Raw genomic sequence first — 21,248 nt, 5'->3', positions numbered from 1 at the left:
TGCACACTGACAACAAACCTTATGTGTCGATAGGCCTTCTGTCAAATTATCTGATTCAGATTTATCCCTCATCAAGAGTATTATCTCTATATTAGGAAAGAGGCAAAAGAAACAGTTTTGTGGTTCTCCTCGAATTTACTCTTTTCATTCTCTCCAGTGGCGGATTAAAGTTGGTCGCGGCCCCAGGCGCAAAAGAAAATATTATGCCCTTAAATTAGAAAAAATTTGAAGTTTGAGTTTTTTGGGCCCCTTTAGAAGTTGGGGCTCTGGGCGCATGCCTGGTGCACCCACTGTTAAATCCTCCTCGGATTCTCTCCCCCATTTCCATTCTCATTTTTTTAAACTGCCCTTTTGAATCACTCTTTAAACCCAAAGCACTGAGGAAACTTGCTCACTAAAAGTGACAGAATTCCAGTACAATTAGCACTGTACCAAACAAAATGTATAAATTTGATAATTAAATGCAGACTCTTGCTAAAAGCAGTTTGTTATAAATGGGTCCAACTGTACCAGATAAGATCTCTGATCCAGTGACCCGTTTCATTTGAAAGAGATAAATAAGCTCATTATATAGATGTTTTAATGTACTAAATAAAAGTTCTCCTGAAAAAAACATTAGCACATTCCCCAGGCTAGATAGAGCCCAGTTAGCCGCCCTCACAAGGGTTGTGTTGACGTGGCTCTAGCACGAGACAATCCTTATCAGTTTTTCTTCATTTTCACCATAAACTTGCTGTTGAGGGACCGTGAAGAATCTAACCAAAGATTCCAGCATGGAGGCTCTATAGCAAGATGTGGGGGGGGGGAAAGAACTTTATAAGGCAATTGCTCTTTAATAATTTATGATATAATGAATTTATATGATAGATTCTCACCCAGGGGCTCCACTCTAGAATGTAAGGAGGGGCCATGATAACAATTAACGAAACCACAGCTGTTAGTGAAAACAGTGAATGGCACCACTATTCTGCAAGTACAGTCGATTCCCGTTTTAACAAATACCGTTACAATAAAAATCTTGTTTTAACAAAAACTTTTCAAAAACTCCAAATGAGTTTACATTAGCATAATGTAAAAATCTGGAAGTCCTTTATAAAGAAATTTTGTTACAACCAAGTGAGTTCTGCGATCCCTTGGAGTTCGTTATAACAGGATTCAACTTTATATCTTAAACAATTTTTGGCTGTCAACTCTTGAATAAAATAATCATAAGGGAAAACTAAACTGATTAAATAAATTAAGGTATTTCATGAGGGTGTTTTATACTAACCAGGCTTAATACTTAATAAGATCTCTGATCCCATGACCCACACTCAAGAGAGCTCCTTAAACAGATGTTCTAATCTGTTAAATAAGTTCTAGTATAAGAATATTAGTATAACTTTAGCCCCCTCCTCCAAGCTAGATATCATGCCCCCCACACACATTAGATCCTGGCCCCTCACCGAGATCTTTGATAGGATTTTCTATAGCAAGTTTATAGTGTAAAAAAACAAAAATGATATTTGTTCCAGGGGAGGGCCTAGGCAGGAGCCCTGTCAGCCTTGGTCTGGGGGGCATGCTAGGAAGAGCCCTGTCAGTTGCCTTCTCGTAAGGCGGACCCATGGCCCTCACAAAAGTTGGGCTGCAGCTCAAGACAACCCTCAGCATTTTTTGTTTTTCACACTATAAATTCCCTCTTGAGGGCAGTGAAGAATCTGGTCCGATCAGATTCCCCGCCCCCCATGGGGGCTCTGCTGAAAGTGGTGTATGTGTGTAGGGGGGCACAACTACGGTTCAAAGAAAACTCAAAACTAAGGCATCAATTCAAACATTATACCTTTTTTTCACAGGGCCTTTGATGTCTGGATCATAGGTGAATTTACCTAATAGAAATGGGAAATTAAAAAATTCACGTACATTAGTAGTAACATTAATAAATAAGCGATAATCGTTTCTTTTACAGTAAATGCTTGAATAAATAGTGAAGAATTGAAAACAATGTAAAATAAAACAAAATGTTAACCTTGTTGAATGGATGTTGATGAAGTAACAGGTGTCGAACTCATCTTTATTTTCCTAATTAGTGGGGAGGGGGCTTAACTCATGTGTCAACAGCTTTAAATATGGAAATATCCCTCGAGTGCGATCCAAATATAAAGTTGGCACATGATTGATTGCGTTAATAACACAAATGGAAGACGATCAACTTTCGCGAATGGCTTTTTTTTTTCTCTTTCAAGTTACCATAACAACCAAAACTATTCCCCACAAATAAATAAGAAAAAAACACGTTAACCAACTGACAACACAACTACGACAGACGACAACAACAAAAAAATTCGATAAGTAAAGATAAAAATCGCAAGCATGTTCGGTAATGTCCTGCAATATAAGGCTTTTGTCGGAACTGTATGATAATACTCATGTTTATCGGATATAATCGTATGTTTGCATGCGTGAAGTAGTGACCATATGACCCGTATTTTCCGATAAATCCGGTCACGGCTAACGACGCCTTCATATACAGGCACTGAGCTATAAGTAAACTTTACTTATAGCTCAGTGTATACAGGATATATAAATGGGCTCTAGGCAATATATACCTTCTAGAGCAGATATAGCTAGAGCTCTAGAAGGTATTGCTCTAGGTCAGGGCCGTCACTATTCTACCCTGCGTTAGCCCCGTCTACCCTGGTGGAATAGAGACGGCTCTATCTAGGCTGACCCAACACAAGGCCAACGAAGCTAGGGGAATCACGTGACTATCCATCCGATCTACAGTGCCGTCTTTTAACGCATGGACCCAACCGGGCACGGTCAGAGGAATCAAGAGAAGATGGGGCAAGCTCATAAAAGTGAGATTTTGTTGAAATTTTCTAGAATTCGCCAGGGCCTCGGAAAAATCACTTGGCCGGGGGTCCATGACAGCGCCGTCTTAACGCATAGGCACAGGTGGATGTAACGGCGTGAAGGGCCCGCAAACCAAAACTTCACACCTAATATTTTCTTTTGCGCCCGGGGTCTTGACCAACTTTAATCTGACACTGCGCATGGGCTCACCTAGGCACGGCCCGGAATGAGTCTCATAAAAATGTGATCTGATTCAAATTATCGAGAGTAAGAATGCAAATTGGTAGGTAGGTATTTTTAACCAGGTGGAGGGCCTCAAATAAAAATCATTCTCTCTGGGACCTCATGATGCCGTTAAGACGGCCCTGCTGACCTCGGGAATATATTCCCTAAGAATATGAGAATATCCCTAGCGCGTCCGGCAAAATTTGTCACGTGACCTTCTCCCAACCAGATGGTCCATGATCAGGTTGTTAGAGCGTTATTCTAATTATCAGATCCCCGCTGCTCTGTCTCAATGAAGAGATATAAGTAGGTGATCGAAGAAGATCTGGGCGATGCTAGAAAATGTGCGTGTATGCGTAACGAACCTAATGTGAAGTTTGTTTCGGTTTAATGCTTATTAGAGTGCTGCCATCTACATTTCGAACTATGAGTGAAGTGTAATGATTGAATAATTGTACCGTTGTAGGCCTGTTGCTCTCTGGGGCGAGACTAACGGGAGATCGGCTCGCATTTGCGCCTCGAAGTTGGTAGCCAAACTTCAGTCAACCACCGGTGGTTGGCCACCAGTGGCCACTGCAGCGACGGTGGGGTTCTAACCCAGGTCCTCGCGATGCGAGTCTGTCCCTATGACCACTCGACCACCACAGCGGCTGTCACCTGACTACGCACACCGAATCGGCCATGCCCGAATGCCCGAGGATTGTACGGAAAAATCACGTGATCTCGAGCTTCGTGGGCCTTGAACTGAGTGTTTTGGCCACCCGATTTATTTATTTATTTTATTTCATTTTTTTTGAAAAATGGCCCGTTTCTTCAACGAAGCTCAAATGCAATTTTATTCTCTTTCTTGAAAATCACAAGATTAATATTATTTTCTTAACTTTTTAAATAATATTACGAAAAATTAAATAATCCTTTTTTGGACACTCATAAAGAAAAGTAATCTACTGTTCACCGGGAATCGAACCCAAAAAGCTGCGTTAAGGATAGATTTGTTCTCTTCAGCCACTTTGATCGAACCTAGGTTTTCTTGTAAACCAAGCAAGTGCGCTATCATATACACCGATGGCTTTAATCGAGGGTGCGGAAAAGCATTTTTGGGGGTGAGATGAGAAACATATACATAAAATGTTGACATTATATATATATATATTCTGGAAAATTGAAATGATGAGAAAAATTGAATTCTTCAGTTCTTTAAAGAATATGAATCATACCAACATTTTTATAGCTCGTTTTCTTTTCTTTTTTTCCTGTCACTCATAGGAATGTGCCATACGAAATATGCATTGATAAAGTTTCTTTTTCGGTTAGCGATCGTATTCAGTAAGCCTACTTACTTTCCATTTTTATCACACACAGGGCTCGTCTTTGACTTGATGGGAACCGGACTGAAGTGCGCTTTCTCCGGGCCACGTGGCAGACTTTTCCATGGCCTCCCCCCCCCCCCGCCCCATCTTGAAAGGGTTATTATTATGCAAAACAAATGTAAACTTTTGTGGTGCCTCCATTAGGCTTGTTGCCCAGGGGCAGTGTCTCGGTTGCCCCAGCCTAGTTACGACCCTGTATAAGGCCCTGGGTAAAAGAAGTATTGGGCCCCCCCCCCTTCGACTGTGATCGAAGGGGTTCAGTATGTCAGCATGTTGTTTGTAAACACATAAAAAAGTGCATTTATATACAGTATATATATATATATTTTAAATGAGAAATAATGTAATGTAAAATTCTCCATGGATTATCTTATATTGTTTGTCACTTCTTTAATTCTACTGTACCAGTATTATGCACCAGTACAGTTGAATCCCGTTTTAACGAATACCGTTATAACGAAAATCTTGTTTTAACGAATACCGTTATAACGAAAATCTCGTTTTAACTAATACCGTTATAACGAAAATCTCGTTTTAACGAATACCGTTATAACGAAAATCTCGTTTTAACGAATACCGTTATAACGAAAATCTCGTTTTAACGAACACTTTTTTAATCCCCCAAATAAGTTTACATAGGAACATTGCTAGGTAACCAGGAATTCCTTTACAACGAAATTTCGTTTTAACGAAGTGATTCCTCCGGTCTCTTGGCGTTCGATAATATCTTCAGAATATTCTTCGAGAAAGAAAAAGGATCCATCGAAAATCGACAAAAAAATTATCTTTATTGTTTTTTGTTCATTTACTGAGGTGGTACATTTCAATGTTTTCATAACTGCATTTAACAAATATATCTCCTCCTAAATACTGAAAAAAAAAATACTATGGGAAGGAGGAGTAACAGTCTCCAAGACGTAGATTAGGAAAGAAAACATGTTACCGAAAAATAGCCTTGTTCGAGGAGTAAAAGAAATTTTATAGCTCATCAACACCAGCAATTAATAAAACCGCAGTATATCAAGGAGATGAATTTTATGTTAAAGGAAAGAAAGAAAACCGTCTTCAAAATAAGAATAAAACAAACCCTTAACCTACCAATAACCCAAAGAAAACAAACGTAGTTATTTTAAAAGGAAGTGAAGTAATCATTCAGAATTTTGTAACAATGAACCCCGTTATTCGCAGTGTTAAGTATGCAAACCTATAAAATAGCATAACCGCTATCAAAGAATTGGATTTAAGAGAATTGTTATAGTTTTACAATTGTTATCATTTAACGTTCAACTGAAGCACGTGTGTCAATACTAAATGCAACTCTTAAAGGTTAGTAATAGCTTTCGAGAACCAAGAGAACAAAAAATTATATGGCGATTTGATACATGAAAAAGAATAATCAGACGCGATGAAAACAAATATTTCTTTTGGTGTAAAAAATATAGTGGGAGTCTCTAATTAAGAATTGAAACACAAGAGGGGAATTATTTTGCGAAATCGTTTTCCCGATATGTTTCTCTGCTTTTCGGCATGTAAAAGCAATATTCTGTTCCTTGGGGTGTAGACTTTTTGTTTTGTCTTGCGTTCATGATATGCCGAGGCTCGAGACGAACTACCGCACGATCGAGGTCCACAGTGTTATTAAATAATGGTTTGATGAGTTCTCTGGATTGTTTTTTTTATTCATTTATTTGCCGTTCGGTCTGAATTGACCAGCTGGTCTGGCGTTGGGTCTTCGGGGTGCTGCTCCTTGTCCAGCGTCAGCTTGGTTGGAAGACACGACAGCTGCAGATTCCTCTTCGTCAGTTGCTGGTGTCGGTGGAGGAGGTTCACTGGAAGTAGAAAAAGTAGAATTTTGAAAAACTTTATTAGTGTCCTTTTCAGTTCTTACACGGTGTATGATATCAGAGGCACCGAAATGAAGATAACATCGAGGGGCTGAAAATTGCCAGTTATCCCGTATATATGGGATTCAAGCCCTCACAGGAGTGGTATATTCATTAATTATTGGAGGGGGGGGGGAGTCAGCCTCAGTCCCCAGGTCCCAGCGCCTATGTGTCATATGATCAAAAATATTCATTTCTCCATCAGCAGAAAATACTTTCTACTTATTTTGAATAAATTTAAAGAAAGCTAATCAAAAGCAGTATGGCTAAGCAAAACAGTTTTTGATTTTATTTGGATACAAATAAGCTTATCTAAGGCTGGTATTACACTATAAAAGTTTGATAAAAATTCTTTTATAAAACTTGAAAAATCTAACCAGTAAGCACATCTGTTACATTTGAATGAACTTATCTAATCCGCCTATTGGTTGCGTTTTTCAAGTTCTATAAACGAAATTTTATCAAACTTTTATAGTGTAATACTGGCCTTATAATGAATTTTTATGAGTCTTGTATTGCGCACAATAATCTTACTATATTACCCGTGTTGTTGATAAGATAAGGAATTTTTTTTTGATGAGTCGTATCGGTTTGGTAATCTGAACCGCAAAGGAATATGCAAATGAATTAATCTTTCCTAGAAACGAGGAAAAAGCCATTTCTTAGACCGTTTGATGGACATTCTTTATGATAGTGCCAACTCTGGAAAATAGAGCTCTTTAAACTTTCTAGCACCATAAATTAGTATTCTTTTTTTAAAATGACGTAAATAGATCATGGTCAGTTCTTTTTATTGTTTCTGATTCGCTGAAAAGATGTGAAGAGAAGAAAACGAGCTTCTGGAATCGTCATCAATCCTCGTTTAAGATAAGAGGTTTCACGCACGGTGCAAATTAATAAGACACGGTTCATTGAAAAATAAAAAAAAAGAGAGATGGGGAGGGAGAGAAGGTGAAATTAATTGCTCTTCTTCACTCTTCATCGCCTTGAATAACTCATCTTGACTGACGCAAAGACGGGCATACAGCATATTATTGAAGATGACCTAGAAAGATATGGCTTCTTGCTTAGAGTAATTTTTACTCGAAATAGAAGATTTGAAATCTCTTATTCGCTATACATTTCACCAAGTATTTCCTTTTTTTTTTTAAATTCTTCTAAATGTTCTTCAATGCACCATACATCGATAAATAGGAAGTCGAAGCACAGAAATCGTGGGGAAGTTGGCCTCCAATATGATTGTAACAATTGATATCGTGAGTATTAATATGAATTTAAACGAGTACAAGGACAGTTTGGATGGCAATTGATCTCGAACTAATGATAAATTTAACATTTATCATTTTAACATTATAGGTTTTAGAGGATCACAATGCAAAAATAAATTGGGCGTGTCAACATTTCCCTAACATTACATGCAGTCGCTGGTATGTTTTATATCTTCATCGCACGAATGCGAACTATTTTCAACTTTGAAAATCTTTGCACAGAAATCAGCTGAACCAGAACTAGAAAATACATTTTTTTACAAATATTACCATTTCGCACTTTTAATAACGAAGATAGTCGCATTGAATCTATTTCATTTGATCATTTTTGTCATACCACGGTCATTTTCTGCACACGAGGGCTAATTAGACCATCTGGAATTTATTGCCGATTCCGAACGGCAGCCTTTTTTTATACTCATCGAGTGGTTGGTGCGCTAACACCTTGATGTGGGACTCCTTGCGGCAGCAATCTTTTTCTGTGGTCATGTCGCCGTTTCTGTTGTCCCCCTGTGTCAGGGAAATTTCTGACGAACCGGGTGTCGAACTCCCGACACCTCTAAATATCCTTTGGTACTTCAGGCGAGTATCTTATCGACCTGGGCTACCGCGCCCTGAATCTATTTCACAAATGACGAGGAATTCACTACTTCCTGGCATGTAGCTGAAGGGCGTAGCGGGGGGGGGGGGACTTGGGGGTCTGGTCCCCCCCCCGAAATGTGAGAAAATGACCGAAAAAAGGGAAAAAGATGGGCAAATCCATTGTTCTGTCACTTTGGTCCCCCCCCCCCAAAATGAAAGTGGTCCCCCCCCCCCCGAACGAAATTTCTGGCTACGCCCCTGATGTAGCTAATTCATTGTAAGTTCCTCAGAATTATAATGCCCACAAATGTGCTTTTATTGAAGAAATGACCGCAGGTGTGAACAGGAGGTTGTTTTTATCAGTATTTTGATTTTAAAAACTTGTTCTAATGTAATTTATACTTTTACTCATAAAAAATCGAATAAAGTTGGTCACACAGAGCTTCATCTCTGATTTTCATGATTATAGTATCGTGAAGAATTTATTAGAATATGAAAATAAAATGTCAATATGACCGTCGGAAGTCACCACAAAAAGCTCTCCTCGTTTGACCCACTATTCTATAAAAATGGAATTGCCGACCGACTATGAAAGTTTAATAACCTGTCACCTCTTCCTACATCTCACCAGGAAGCAATGACCAACCACGTCTCTTTTCAAATATTAATGACTGTTTTAGGGCAAATGGAAATTGACTGATATCGATAAAACTTCAAAGAAATTACGACGCATACACTACCCGTAATGATGTAGCGTGATATACAAATGAGGTCGAGTTATTTATTGTCGTTATTTACATTTATTTTTTTCTAATGAGGTTTCATAGGTGCATATGATAAATTATTTCAATTCTAAAGCTGAGTCTAGCATTGACGTTTTTCGATTAGCTCCTGCGTAATGCAGACGGGATGACTGGTTACGAGCAGAGGCGAATTTATGGCTTTGCCACCTGGAGGCTACATAAATTTTGCCACCTCCATCTGTTCTAATCTAACGTTCTTGCCAAATTTGCCACCCTGATCTATAGCCCGCTTTGCCTCCTTCTCCGCCCCCCACATATACGTCTGTAGTTACGAGACAAGCGACTAGTCGGTCGCTCAAGAGGATTCATCGGATGTCGGTACACCAAAAAGAAAGCAACAAATCTAAAAGGGTACAGTATTCATTCATTATACTTCACTCATAGTATGGAAAATTGATGGCAGATGGCAGCACTATAACAAGTATTACGTTAACAAACAAACTTCACGTTAGGTTCACAACACATGCACGCGCAATTTCCAGCATGGCCTCGGTCTTCTTCGACCACCTGCTTGTATCTGTTCATTGAGACAAAGCAGCGGACCATGATCTGGTTAGGAGGAGGTACATCAAAGAAACTCGTGTTATTTCTCCTGATGAGTGCGAATTTGGGGAGTTGCTCATTCTTCGGAGGAAAACAGTATAGAGTTGAAGAGGGTCAGGGAAAAAAGACTGTATGCTAATGCGTAAGCACGATGAAGATTTGAAACATGGGTGCACATATTTCAGCCCACGGGTTAATGTTTGCTCGTTCGAAAATTTTATCCGATCTACGAAGCAATGCCTTTGAAAGACATGTCATTATTTAAAAATACGATATCGGACGTATGCGTTTATAAACTGTTGATCAAAAGAGTAATATACAAAGTATTGTCGATTTTGGTTCATTCATAACTATGCTGAAATTACCTCAGTGTCAATAAAGAAATGTTCAAATTAATTGAGTGTTTTCACCGATGTTTGAACCCTTGAAAAAGCTGTTTAGCTCTCGCCTGTGAAAGTAATCTTGTGTGAAATATGGCCCTTGATTCAAAAAGTTCGTACATCCATGATTTAAAACGTTTCAAATAGACTAATGCATCTGACACTGATACAAGGAAAAAAAGTTTCTGAATTGGTACAATCAAGTGTTTTCTCTCTCCAGCAGTACAATAGTTTTATTTAAAATAAATTATTAAAACATTTCGAACAAAAAAAAATTCAACTTACCATCCGGGGACGGTTTGAGCGAGTTCACATCTCAGGGCTGTGGGACTGAATGCCAGACCAGCTGGACATCTCTGAAGTCTTGGGTAGCCACCAACGCACAGCCAAAACCTTACGCAAGACTTTTCTATAGCTATATGACCGTTTGGAGAATCTTTGCAAATAGCTGTATCGAGAAAAGAGATGGGATTAAATATGCAACATAAATAAGACCGCTAACGATTCAAGTATGGTCAATGATTGGTGCAATATGTTCCGAGGAAAAAACCGTGTGCAAAAAGAATGTGTTAGAATTCAGAGGAGTCATTTCCATTACTGCAAAAATTATAAATTTTGAAATTTTCGGTTAAATTTCTGAAACGTCATTTCTTATCAGCCATCTGGAAAAATTTCACTTCGAATTTCCTAAACTGATTTGTCCCTGCTTCAAATTTTCTGTTCCACATTTTCAATAATAATAAAACAATGAATTCATACGGGTTGGGGGGGGGGGGGGTAGTTCTACTGAAAAGCCCATTATCTTGTAAATGCTCTCCAGAAAACTAGAAGTACTGTTATCCAAAAGGATCGAAAGAAAAATCCTGTGGAAAATAATATGAAAAAACCGACATTCACCATGTAAAATATAGAAGACTTGATGGTAACTTATATCACCAGTGAAGCACGAAACACGCATAATTCTGACAAAACAAATACGTTAGGGTCACGCATATACACGCTTATAAAAATAAGAAAAAAAAACCGTTCCGGCATGTACCAATTCGTTAGAAATTCTCAGAGTGATATATATGAAGTGCATGTACGGTTAAGTAGTAGTGGTGTAAAAAAATGTGTGTTTTACACAGTTTCAACGCCACACATTGTTCGGCAAGTAGAGGGAAGGCTTCATGCGAACCTCTCCGATGATCTGTGGAAGAAAGATTCGTAGTTCAGCTTATATTTTCACCGTACTCGAAACCAATCTGGCAATAGAAATATCCGGAAGTTATGTCTATCAGGGAAGTCCTATGTCTGTTTGGTCCAAATAACCGATTGATTTGTTTAGTGCACCCATTGAAAAAACGTTGCAATACTACACCTGCACATGTATCTGATCAGCAAGGATCGCACAATAAGTGAAGCCTGAATTTTGAGGTTTTTGAATCATGAGTTCAGTGTTATCGCAGTTGTATTCAAACTGTGAGTCACACTGTTCAAAATTGATTCACCTAACTTTTTTCATCGCTATGAGTTCAGCTGAGTCTTACTTTTCCTGCTCAGAGGTATGTCAGTTTCATGTTTTAAATACATGACTTTCCAGAATCCTTGTTATTGTAAAAAAAATTATGGACCCTCCCGTAGATTTATATTGATAGTATTTCTGATATCAAGTTTACATTACGTCAAAGCTTGACAACTTACGATGCTTTTGGCAGTCAGGTACGTTGTCTGGCCAATCACAGGAGTGCAATACATCATTGTACAGCAAGGAGAAAGGGCACTGCTGAATCGTGGAAGTTCCGTTCCAGCACTGCCAGTATCGAGTACAACTCGTTTGGTGTGGGAACACTCCGTACTGCCACCCGCAGTTGTCTGAGCCAATGGGAGCCTCTGCAAGAGTTGGGGGGGGGGGGGAAATTGATGAAGCATTAGATATGTATATCGGAACTCATTACTTACAATTATATAATTTATAATATTATCAAACAAATAAAAATTATATATGCGACGGTTACTCACGTCCCATAACCCTTCCGTCACTGTCGGGGCAACCGACCCTATGAGGGTAATCACAGTTGGCCATCAATCCCCGACCTTTGCCAGAGAACGCCAAACCGTTCGGACATGCTTGTAGTGTCGCTACGCCATTCTCACACTCATAATAATAGTCACAGTATTGTTCGTGTATAAACAAACCGTTGTCTTTCTTACACCCGCTGTCTTTGCTTCTTTGTGAGGAGGCTAAAACGAGAAAGAGAAGTCCTTGTGAGAAAAAAATTAATGAAACGAAACTTTAGGAACAGCTTTTAAGAAAGTAATATGGTCGTACAATATTTAAGTTGTACACAACCTCAGACAAATAAAAAAAAAACATGCATGCTTCTCATTAGTACTTTATCTTTATAACTGTTGGAAGAGTGAATCTTTGATTTAACAGAAGTTTCTCTAATATTTAACTCCTTCACGCTACAGCAATTTCCGAATCAATAATTCGTTAATAACAGTTAATTCATCGATAACAATACATAGGGTGCATAGCAAATTACGTGCGAACCGTTGATCCTAGAGGTATACTTCCGATTAGAAAAGATATTCAAACAACGCGTAGACCTTAGATACATCATTTTTTTATTGCAAAACTAACACGCTCGGCTGCACGGAGTGCAGTCACGAATTCAGTAGCTTGTAAAGGTAGTAGCTTTCAGTGGATGACGTCAGACACCCTTTATTGTCGGACTGAATGTCGGATGTTGCTGTTTTCGCAGGTGATACATATTTTTTATAGTTATTAACATAAAATAAATTAACTTTCTATACGGACACCCTATGCTCAAAAACCAAATCAGAAAGTTGTTGCTCTGTTTTTGCTGAGGCCAACACGAAAAATTCCACGTTTCAAAGTGTTAAGCTATTCGTTGAAATATTTAAATTCAAAAATCGGAGAAAAGTTGGGAGAAAAAACAGCATATAAACTAACGGAAAACTCTTCTTCCCTTTATTTATGTTGTTGTTTCCCAATTTTTTGAAATTTGAATATTTCAGGGAATATTGCACTTAAAAACGGGAATTTTCTGTTTCGCCTCAAGAAAGAGAAACGTGGTGACAGCTTCCTAATTGGGTTTTTGAGGACAGGGTGCCCGTATAAAAAGTAATTTTTTTTATTTCGATATCTGTACAACAATATAAATGATGTATCTCAGGTTCACACGTTATTTGGATACTTTTACTAATTGGAAGTATTCTTCTATGATCAACGGTTCGCCAGTAATTTACGGTGCCAGGTGTTAGCTATGCCCCCTGTATGTCCGTAGCTGGAAGCAAAAAATTACTATAGAAGGGGGAAACGAATATTTTTCTTCAGACTTTCTCAACTGAATGCGGAAGTTGATTAAAGTTTTGAGGATGCCTTTTCAGAAATAGTACCCATTATGTTTAATAAAGCTGCATTTGAAATAACAGAAAAGAAATAGAAATTGGTGACCTGAATATAAAAAAAAACAATGAATGAAGAAACCTTTAACGATTAAACAAAAAAAAGGAAGAGAGAGGAGTTCACTTCCGTTTGTCCACCCAATTAAACAGAGGATATTACGACCTAATTTCGACATTTAGTTCAAGGAAAAAAGAATTCATCTGATAATAATTGTGTGAAAAAGGTGTGTGTGTGTGTGAGAATATTTTTTTTTCTTTTCTGCATCAGATGAAGTTTCACGTAGATATGACAGCAATGTTTTTCAATTTCTTATGACGAAAACATTGTAACTCAACACACATTGAAAGCGAAGAAAATTGAAAGTATTTTGCGCTATTTCCGAAAAATCCTTTTGATATCATCGATCTGGCATCAATTTTGTAAAATCTGATACAGAATAATCTTTCATTTTGGCCACCTACCTGCATTGGACGGGTTGGAATAAACCAACCACAATCCTACAACACAGAATGTCCACAATAATGTACCTCTATATCTTGGACACCTCTCTAATTTAGACAGATTTTTGTTTAACTGTAAGTGTCCAACTTAAAATGGTTTTACTGTATTAAATTTTGTAATATCAAATCAAACATAGTTTTTCTATAACTCAGTTGAATTCCGTGCAACATGCAATTCTATAAGCGAAATTATAATTATTTTCAATTTACACAAGTGCTTTCACATCTTACGTTATGAAGTTTTGCTGTTGAACGTTCCTAGCTTTCTTTCAGACTATCTCTGTTTAAAAGTAAGAGTTTTCGAACCGTGAAGCCCATAACATACATTTGACAAGAAATTACAAAATTTTAAAACTATTCAGCAATAAGCTCTTTTATGCACTACTTTGATAGAAGTGGAGGAAAAGGAAGCAAGTGCAAAGTTTGTAAGCTCGGAGAAGCCCAAGATATTTTGTAAGCTTAGGGAAGGCGAATGAACGTTTTGCAAGTTTGGGGAAGCCATTGCAACAAAAAGTTTGAAAAAACGTTTTCACGGAATACCTCATTTATACTCTCCACGTAGAAATGTATAAACTCTTGTAACATTCTCTCTTATGCAGAAACTCATAATATTCACGCTTAGTGTATCATGCTTTTTTTGGTGTCAACGCTTTTCCTAAGTTTCCTTTGGAACGAACAAAGAGGGGAAATCACAATGATCCGACATCACAGAAGTGATAACAGAAATATGAAGAATGGAGTAATAAATTACGTTACGAAGTGCGTTGAGAGAATGGGAACATTGAAACATTAAATTAATATTTCAGTGAAATGATGTTTATTTCCCAGCTATTTTTATCAGTAAAAATCCCCCAACAAGGTTCCTAATTCGGACAATTTTGATCTTCGTGATGTAATTTTCAGATCAAAAAAGTCATTTATGTATTTCCTTTGTTTGTGAGATAAAACGTGCCGGTCGGTTTCAAAAATTTCTTTTCCATTGACCCCCAAGGGCGAATGTCCTAAACTGGGTCAGAGGCATAAAATGTCCAATGAAAATTGAAGGGAAAAGAAAGAAACTGAAAGCAATAAGAGCGATTGTCGCATTATATTAGCCTTAAGTTTTTTTTTACGGAAGCGGAAAAAGGGCGTGTGGTTCATTGCGGCTCCGCAATTAAGCATCCTTGAGACAGAAATGAAACAAAAAGAAAACACCTACACGTGGTGTGCATTAAAAGACGAAAGTGTATATGAAAAGGTATACTGCATATATGTTTTCCTTGCAATTCGATGCTGTTCTGGAAAAAGGTGTTTCCTCGAATTTACTTTTAGATCTAGAATGAAAGGGAAAAAAAGGTTACTGAACACGTTTTGCTAGTATCTGTGAAAGGTCGGTTTCAAATGTATAGCAAATCGAAGAAAAAAAACCAGTTGATAATGGAAAAATAACTGTTTTCTATCAGAAGGATATTTAATAACGTTTCCTTTTCTGGCTCGCGGCTCTTGGTACTCTTTTCATGGGAGAAAGATATACATAAAGAAATGAGGAAGTTAATCTTCATGTGTGTGTATGTGGTTTTTTTTTTTTTTGAATTATTCACCATGAAAGTTTCGATAGATATATTATTGATTCTTTCACCCCGAATGTAAAGTTTACTCTAATCGATATATTATTTCTTTATGAAGGTTTAGAAGGTGAAAATATATCGTGGAGGCCATTAGAACAGACTCACCCTCAGGGTGAAAACAAAGATAAATAAGCGTTTAATTTATCTCCATCATAATTTCTTTTAAAGTATTAAGAGCATCGCCATTTACAAATAAAGGTCACTTGAAATAGAAAGATTATTTCAAAAGAAAGGGTTTGAAGCGTTTTTAATTTTATTTTTCTAGTTCTTCGTTCTACTTTTCGATCGCAACAAAACATATCGTTTTACGTGACGATCATGTTAATAAACATTGAAAAAGTAAGCACTTGAAATAGAAATAAATTATTTTTGCTCTTTTCTTTTTCTTTTTTTTCAAACAGAAGACGTTGAATGGATTTGCATACAGTTCGTGATCCAAAGAAAAAACATTTTTGACATGATTAGAATTAGTTCAATAGAGATATTTCATTCACTTATTTAGAAAAAAAGAAGAGACAGGTCCGTGAGTTACAGCCTAATCTCTGTTTCGTTTTATGTTCGGTAAATGTATGTTCTGTTTTTTTTTTTTTAATGTGCTACTGTTACGCTCGAAATATGCTTATAATGTCTATGGAATTCTAATAATTTTTACTCACTCTCATGAAGATAATAGTGAGACAAGATTTTGATGATTCTTGTTGTTATCTAAGCATACATGCTACTGTGACAACATCAAAACTGAAAGAATATACTTAAAGGACTAATTTTGGATTTCAGCCGTATGGTCGCACTACGGCGATTTCAAATGCGCTAAAATGAAATCTAGATTCACTGTTTAAAGGCGATTTTTAAGTTACATAGACATGATGGAATTAAAAGCACACAACCTCTTGGCAACTCCATTTGTTTAAAAAAGTCAGCTATGGTTATCTGCATACAAATAAGTGCTATTTTGGTTTCATTAAGTATTTACTCAATTTTCTTGAAAAAAAACCCATATTTTTACAGAAATATTGCAGATTGTCATTTCAAAAAACTCAGGTACATGCTGTAAATAGAAGAATTGTCTTTATGATTTAATGTACATATTGGTTTCATAGAAATATTTTTCAAGATCTTAATCATTTTTTTAAGCCCAAATTTCAGTCACGAATATTCATCGTGAGGAACTTCCACAAAATCTAAAGGCCGCTACACACTACTCTACCACGTCACGTTAGAGTAGTGTGAAGCAGCCTTAACAAGACTTTCTTAAACTTGTACAGCATTTACATTTTACGAGAATGATTTCAAAATTTATATAACCATCATATAAACTTCTCTGAAGCTACAAAAAATAGTTATTTTAGTTATCCTTTACGCTCATAGAACGCACCCGAGATATGGTTATGATAAGTACGTAAGCATCGAAGTTCAACTCGAATGAATATAGCGGGGAATTCTAAATTCTTCATATGAACTAATAAAGTAGAAATCAATTGTTCCTTATAAGATTTTTCCCATTGGTATTTCATGAGGTTTCATCCATACTTCTAAACTCATCTTAAATTCGTTCGGAAACATTTTCTTACGCCTAATATACGAAACTGAAAGCTACCGTACTTCTTCGGTAAGGTATTACAAAATAATAACAATAATAAAATAAAAATACGATGTATTCATACATTGAGATATCCATAGCTATCCATACTAAGATGAAGACAACCACAATTTTCATTGGCAATTATATTTTTCTCATAGATTTTAGTTTTTTCATGAAAATTGCTTTTATTTTGGGGTTGCTGTGTTTCTACATTTTTATTTGATATCGCTATTTTTATGGGCATTTGTTTTACCCATCACGCTGTTTACTAGAGAACAGTTCGCTAGTTGGGGCCTTCGTAATGTATTTGTATTTGAAACTCAATTTTTTTTTTACCGCTATTTTCATTTTTGCACGATTAGGTGGAATGTATTCGGTGCAATAGGCACATGCTGTTCACTGTTTTTCCTAAAAATTCTCTTTGCGATTATACCGTTCATTTTGCCAAAACTGGTATAAATTTAGTGATGATATGTATGAAAGAAAATGTAATGTGCTATACGCATAAATCACCGAAGTATTTTATAATTAGAAATATTTTTCATGTGATATCGTATAAAAAAAAGTTTTAAACTAATATTCGTATTATTCCTCCAGAAGGTTCTGAGCGATTTTTGAAAGGTACATGTCGTCCAACTGATGATATGCTTTTTCACCATTTTATAAAATAAACATTTTGCGGCAACCTATGGAAGTTAAAAGTCCTAGATAGATGTCTAGTCTTGATTCTATCTTAATCTGTGCATTTGAGATATTTTCAACAGGACGATGAAAAGTTGGATTTTAGGCACTCTTAATGTTATTATTATTTTTTTTTTAAATTAAGGAAATGGTGCTCAAACTGTATAAATATCTGTCTATGAAATCTGTGGAGATAATGATTCACATGAATCGACAGTTCGGCAGTCAATCTGACGCGAAGATTTATATCCAGAAATTTCAGTCTAGAAGATGAGGATCGGAGTGGGGATGACTTGCAGCAGAGAATGACGATATCATATATTTTGGAAATTGAAGAAAAATAAAAATTGACCTGCAGAGATTCTGATTATTTTCAAAAGTGCAGTTTACAGTTATTTCGTGGAAACTAGAGTCGACGAAATCCTGTATAGACAGTTAGTGACAAGGAAGTTGAAAAGAAACGAAAATGATTAATTTTTCTTTGGTCACTTGCATACGATAGGCTGCGATATATTATCAAATTTTCCATGAAAATTCCGGGAAAATTATTCATATAGAATATCATTAGCTGAATTAATGCTATCAATATCCAATTTTGATAAAAACAAATAATTTTAACTTCTAAACCATCTAAGTTCAACAAGGAAATTCAAATACTCGAAAAATAGCTTAAAAATTAAAGAAAAAGGGAGCGTACTATGAAAGGTAAGGTCTTCACTCAAAAACAAGGAAAATTTTTGGAACGAACTGACCCTTAAATGCGTAGCTTTGTGTATGTGAGAAGAGGGTTCTTTAAATGTTCATTACTGCAGACAGTTTGAAGATCAAAATTCAGAAATGCCTTTACACATAAGGTGAGGTCATATTCTTTCCATTTTATATTTTGAATTTGCTGGTAGATGTCCCAATTAAAAACTCTTTGTTTGTTGCAGAGCATGTGCGGCTGCGGTTTGGATAATTTGTCAAAATGTTTTGTTTGTGACGCGGACACTGTTTACCGTAAAACGAAGAACATCTTTGGTTTTGGTTTGACTTTGAGACTGGAACTAAAACTAAACTCTCCTCCCTCCAACTCCTGACGAAGATCGTTCATACATACTGTATCACTCGCTGACTCACACAGAGAAGCATGTTCACGTTCAGTTTGTCTGATTCTTAGTTGTCTTATATTTGTGTCTTGGTAATTTTTGCTAAAATGTTTAATAAATTTGTCTTATGTGTACGCCAAGGCTTCAGTTTGCATTTATTTTTTTCCGCCTTTTCTTTTTCTTTTTTTGACGTTTGCAATTCAAATTTTGGTTTGAATCACAAAAAGTAGGTTGTTATATATTTAAAAAGTGAAACAATTACAACTTTTGTCAATTATTTATCAATACATTTATTTTATATGCTACTTTTGAGGTTTTGCCCGTCTTCAATAAGACCTGCAGTACAATTCGAAATAGATTTTTTTAAATTAATTTTCCCGACAATATGTGTAAAAAATTGAAAAAATTATTAGCTCGAAAAAAAGACCATTTAAGGGTTATTATAATTATTAACAGTAAAATAAAATAATACAAAGATAGCATTTTAAAAATTTGACATGAAAAGTAAAATAATAAAAAATGAGTTTCCAGGTCTCTCTTCTCTAAATGGTATAAGTGAAAATTTATTTAAAAAAGTTATTCTCTCTCTAACTAAAAAATTTAAGAATTTGATAGTCGTGCTCAGTTTAATTTTTATTTAAAAAATTGCTCAAAAATAGATCAAAGTCTAACATTTCATTAGCACAGAATAACTTGAAATCTTACCTGAGGCTATTAAACAGAGAACTACAATCCCCGCAGCAACATAAACTTTCATATTTGATAGGTTTTTGAGCAACTTAACTTGAGTCGAAATTTGGTGTTTGAGGATCTTGTTGATGATGCGAGTGATGCAGTTGATTCAGAGATGAGATGTGTTCAACCTGTCCAGGAAAATATTCTTTTTGTAGCAGCATCGGTGTCGACCCAACTTACTGGGGCGAGACGAACGTTCATTGGTCCACTCCTTTTCTTCCTTTCATTTGTTTTTGTTTTCTTACCTAGACACTCCTATTCTCATTATATTCGACCATTCACGTTTAAATATTTCAAATTTTATTTATTTATTTTTTCTTTTACATTAATGCTTGGCCTGTGCACTAAAGAAATAATAATAATAATAGCAATATAAAAAAAAAGAGCCTGACTGACATTGACCGGGACATACGGTGCTCTTAATTTTGTTTATTTAATGCATTTTTCTTTTTAAGGTACTGTACTTCCTAAAAAAAGAGACAAACGAATAAAAACAAACATTACATCATCATCATGGGATGAACAACATGATGTTAAGAAAGTGCATTTGGTATGCCCTAAATTTTCTTTTCTCTTCGATTTTGTTCTCCCCATGCCGATGAACCTGCTCTTGTCTGAAATGATGCTTCTTCTTATTCTCGTAGCCATAAAAATGGGTTAGTGTCACGGAGCGCATTTCGGGATTTATTTAAGCAGGTATCTTCAATAAAAATGATTTTATTTATTTATTTTTTCCTTCGGTTTCCTTAAATAAATCTCGATACTATCACCGTAATATTTTAATGATGGATGATTGCGTAATCGTTATGGAAATTGTTATTCATCGAGACGTAATTCATCAACGATTGCGGAGTAGAGCTATGTTGCGGAGGATTTAGTTAAAGGTGTTTAAAGACTTAACTTCGTTCGATAGTTTGTTTTGCTGTAGTTATCGATAGAATGTATAAAATATATTTTGATCGATTCATGTTTTCGTTTTCCAGAAAAGAAAAACCTATGTCGTCTGTTAGATGAAATGTCCTTTTTTTTCTATTGTTGTTTTTCTCTGGAAAGTGATCACCGGGAAAATTCGTGTACAATTGGGGAAATAAATTTGTCACTCGGTGAGGAAAAAAAAGTTTCAATGATTTCAATAACAAAAATCTTGGTGGTATTCTTTTTTTTATTCTGTGATTGATCTTTAAAGATCATATTGGCAGTTGTTGTGAGTAATAAAGTACAGTAGTAAGTTCTTGTACGCTTACAGGATACATAGGAAAGTGCTTTTATCCTGAAATAAGTTGCGAACCCGTAGATCCTAGAGGCATACTTCCAGTTGGAAAAATAATCCAAATAACTTGCAGACCTCGGATACGTCATTCATATTGCAAGGGGTTCTATAGTTATCAAAATAAAAAACTTTTTATTTGATCATCCTGTTATAAAAAAACTCAATTACAGAGAGAGAGAGAAAGTTGTTGCCCTGTCTCTCTTGGGCGCTCAAAAAGTTTCATGTTTTTGAATGCAATTATAAATGAAAATGAGGGAAAGAACGGCATATGAAGCATAAAATTAGCTTGTCCGTTTTTATGCGGCTCTTTCCTTCATTTTCAGTGGTTTTCAAATTCAAATATCTAAGCGAATATTGCACTTTAAAGCATGGGATTTTTTTTTTTTGGGCTCAGGAGAGACAGGGCAACAACTTCCTCTCTCTCTAATTGGGTGTTTTAAGACAAGGTGACCAAATAAAAAGTTAATTTTTTTATTTCAATAAC

The 21,248-nt window shown here is 36.2% G+C and overlaps 2 protein-coding genes across 3 annotated transcripts in view; both read right to left on the bottom strand.

The window, feature by feature from the left end:
- Positions 1–2,321, bottom strand: part of Ctl2 (Choline transporter-like 2) — a 63,047-nt gene extending 60,726 nt beyond the window's left edge. For both annotated transcript variants that reach the window (XM_089249938.1, XM_089249939.1), the window contains exons 1-2: positions 2,006–2,321; positions 1,820–1,865 (exon numbers count right to left, since the gene is read on the bottom strand). In XM_089249938.1, coding sequence (XP_089106064.1) covers positions 1,820–1,865; positions 2,006–2,048 — 89 coding nt within the window. In that variant the 5' untranslated portion in view covers positions 2,049–2,321. The remainder of the gene's footprint in view (positions 1–1,819; positions 1,866–2,005) is intronic.
- A 2,875-nt stretch (positions 2,322–5,196) lies between these two features.
- LOC149069477 (protein obstructor-E-like) lies at positions 5,197–20,071 on the bottom strand. The gene is made up of 5 exons (XM_089249574.1): positions 19,465–20,071; positions 11,888–12,109; positions 11,570–11,758; positions 10,172–10,334; positions 5,197–6,256 (listed from the first exon to the last, which is right to left on the bottom strand). The coding sequence occupies exons 1-5, from the start codon at positions 19,514–19,516 to the stop codon at positions 6,112–6,114; spliced, it is 771 nt and encodes a 256-aa protein (XP_089105700.1). The 5' UTR covers positions 19,517–20,071; the 3' UTR covers positions 5,197–6,111.
- Positions 20,072–21,248: the final 1,177 nt, after the last annotated feature.

The sequence above is a fragment of the Pholcus phalangioides genome, unplaced genomic scaffold (assembly GCF_987345545.1).
Source record: "Pholcus phalangioides strain wild (caught in Gottingen) unplaced genomic scaffold, Ppha-v1.0 ptg000022l_1, whole genome shotgun sequence".
NCBI lineage: Eukaryota > Metazoa > Arthropoda > Arachnida > Araneae > Pholcidae > Pholcus > Pholcus phalangioides.
The sequence above is the reverse complement of the archived record's forward strand: the minus strand, read 5'-3'. Positions and strand labels throughout refer to the sequence as shown.

What these genes read in the sequence shown, in the direction of transcription:
- LOC149069477 (XM_089249574.1), bottom strand. Translation starts at nt 19,516, where the DNA reads ATGAAAGTTTATGTTGCTGCGGGGATTGTAGTTCTCTGTTTAATAGCC. An exon ending in TGACGGAAGGGTTATGGGAC is followed by an intron (nt 11,759 to 11,887) that starts GTGAGTAACCGT and finishes CAACTCTTGCAG; the next exon opens with AGGCTCCCATTGGCTCAGAC. An exon ending in ACCTGACTGCCAAAAGCATC is followed by an intron (nt 10,335 to 11,569) that starts GTAAGTTGTCAA and finishes TTCTCGATACAG; the next exon opens with CTATTTGCAAAGATTCTCCA.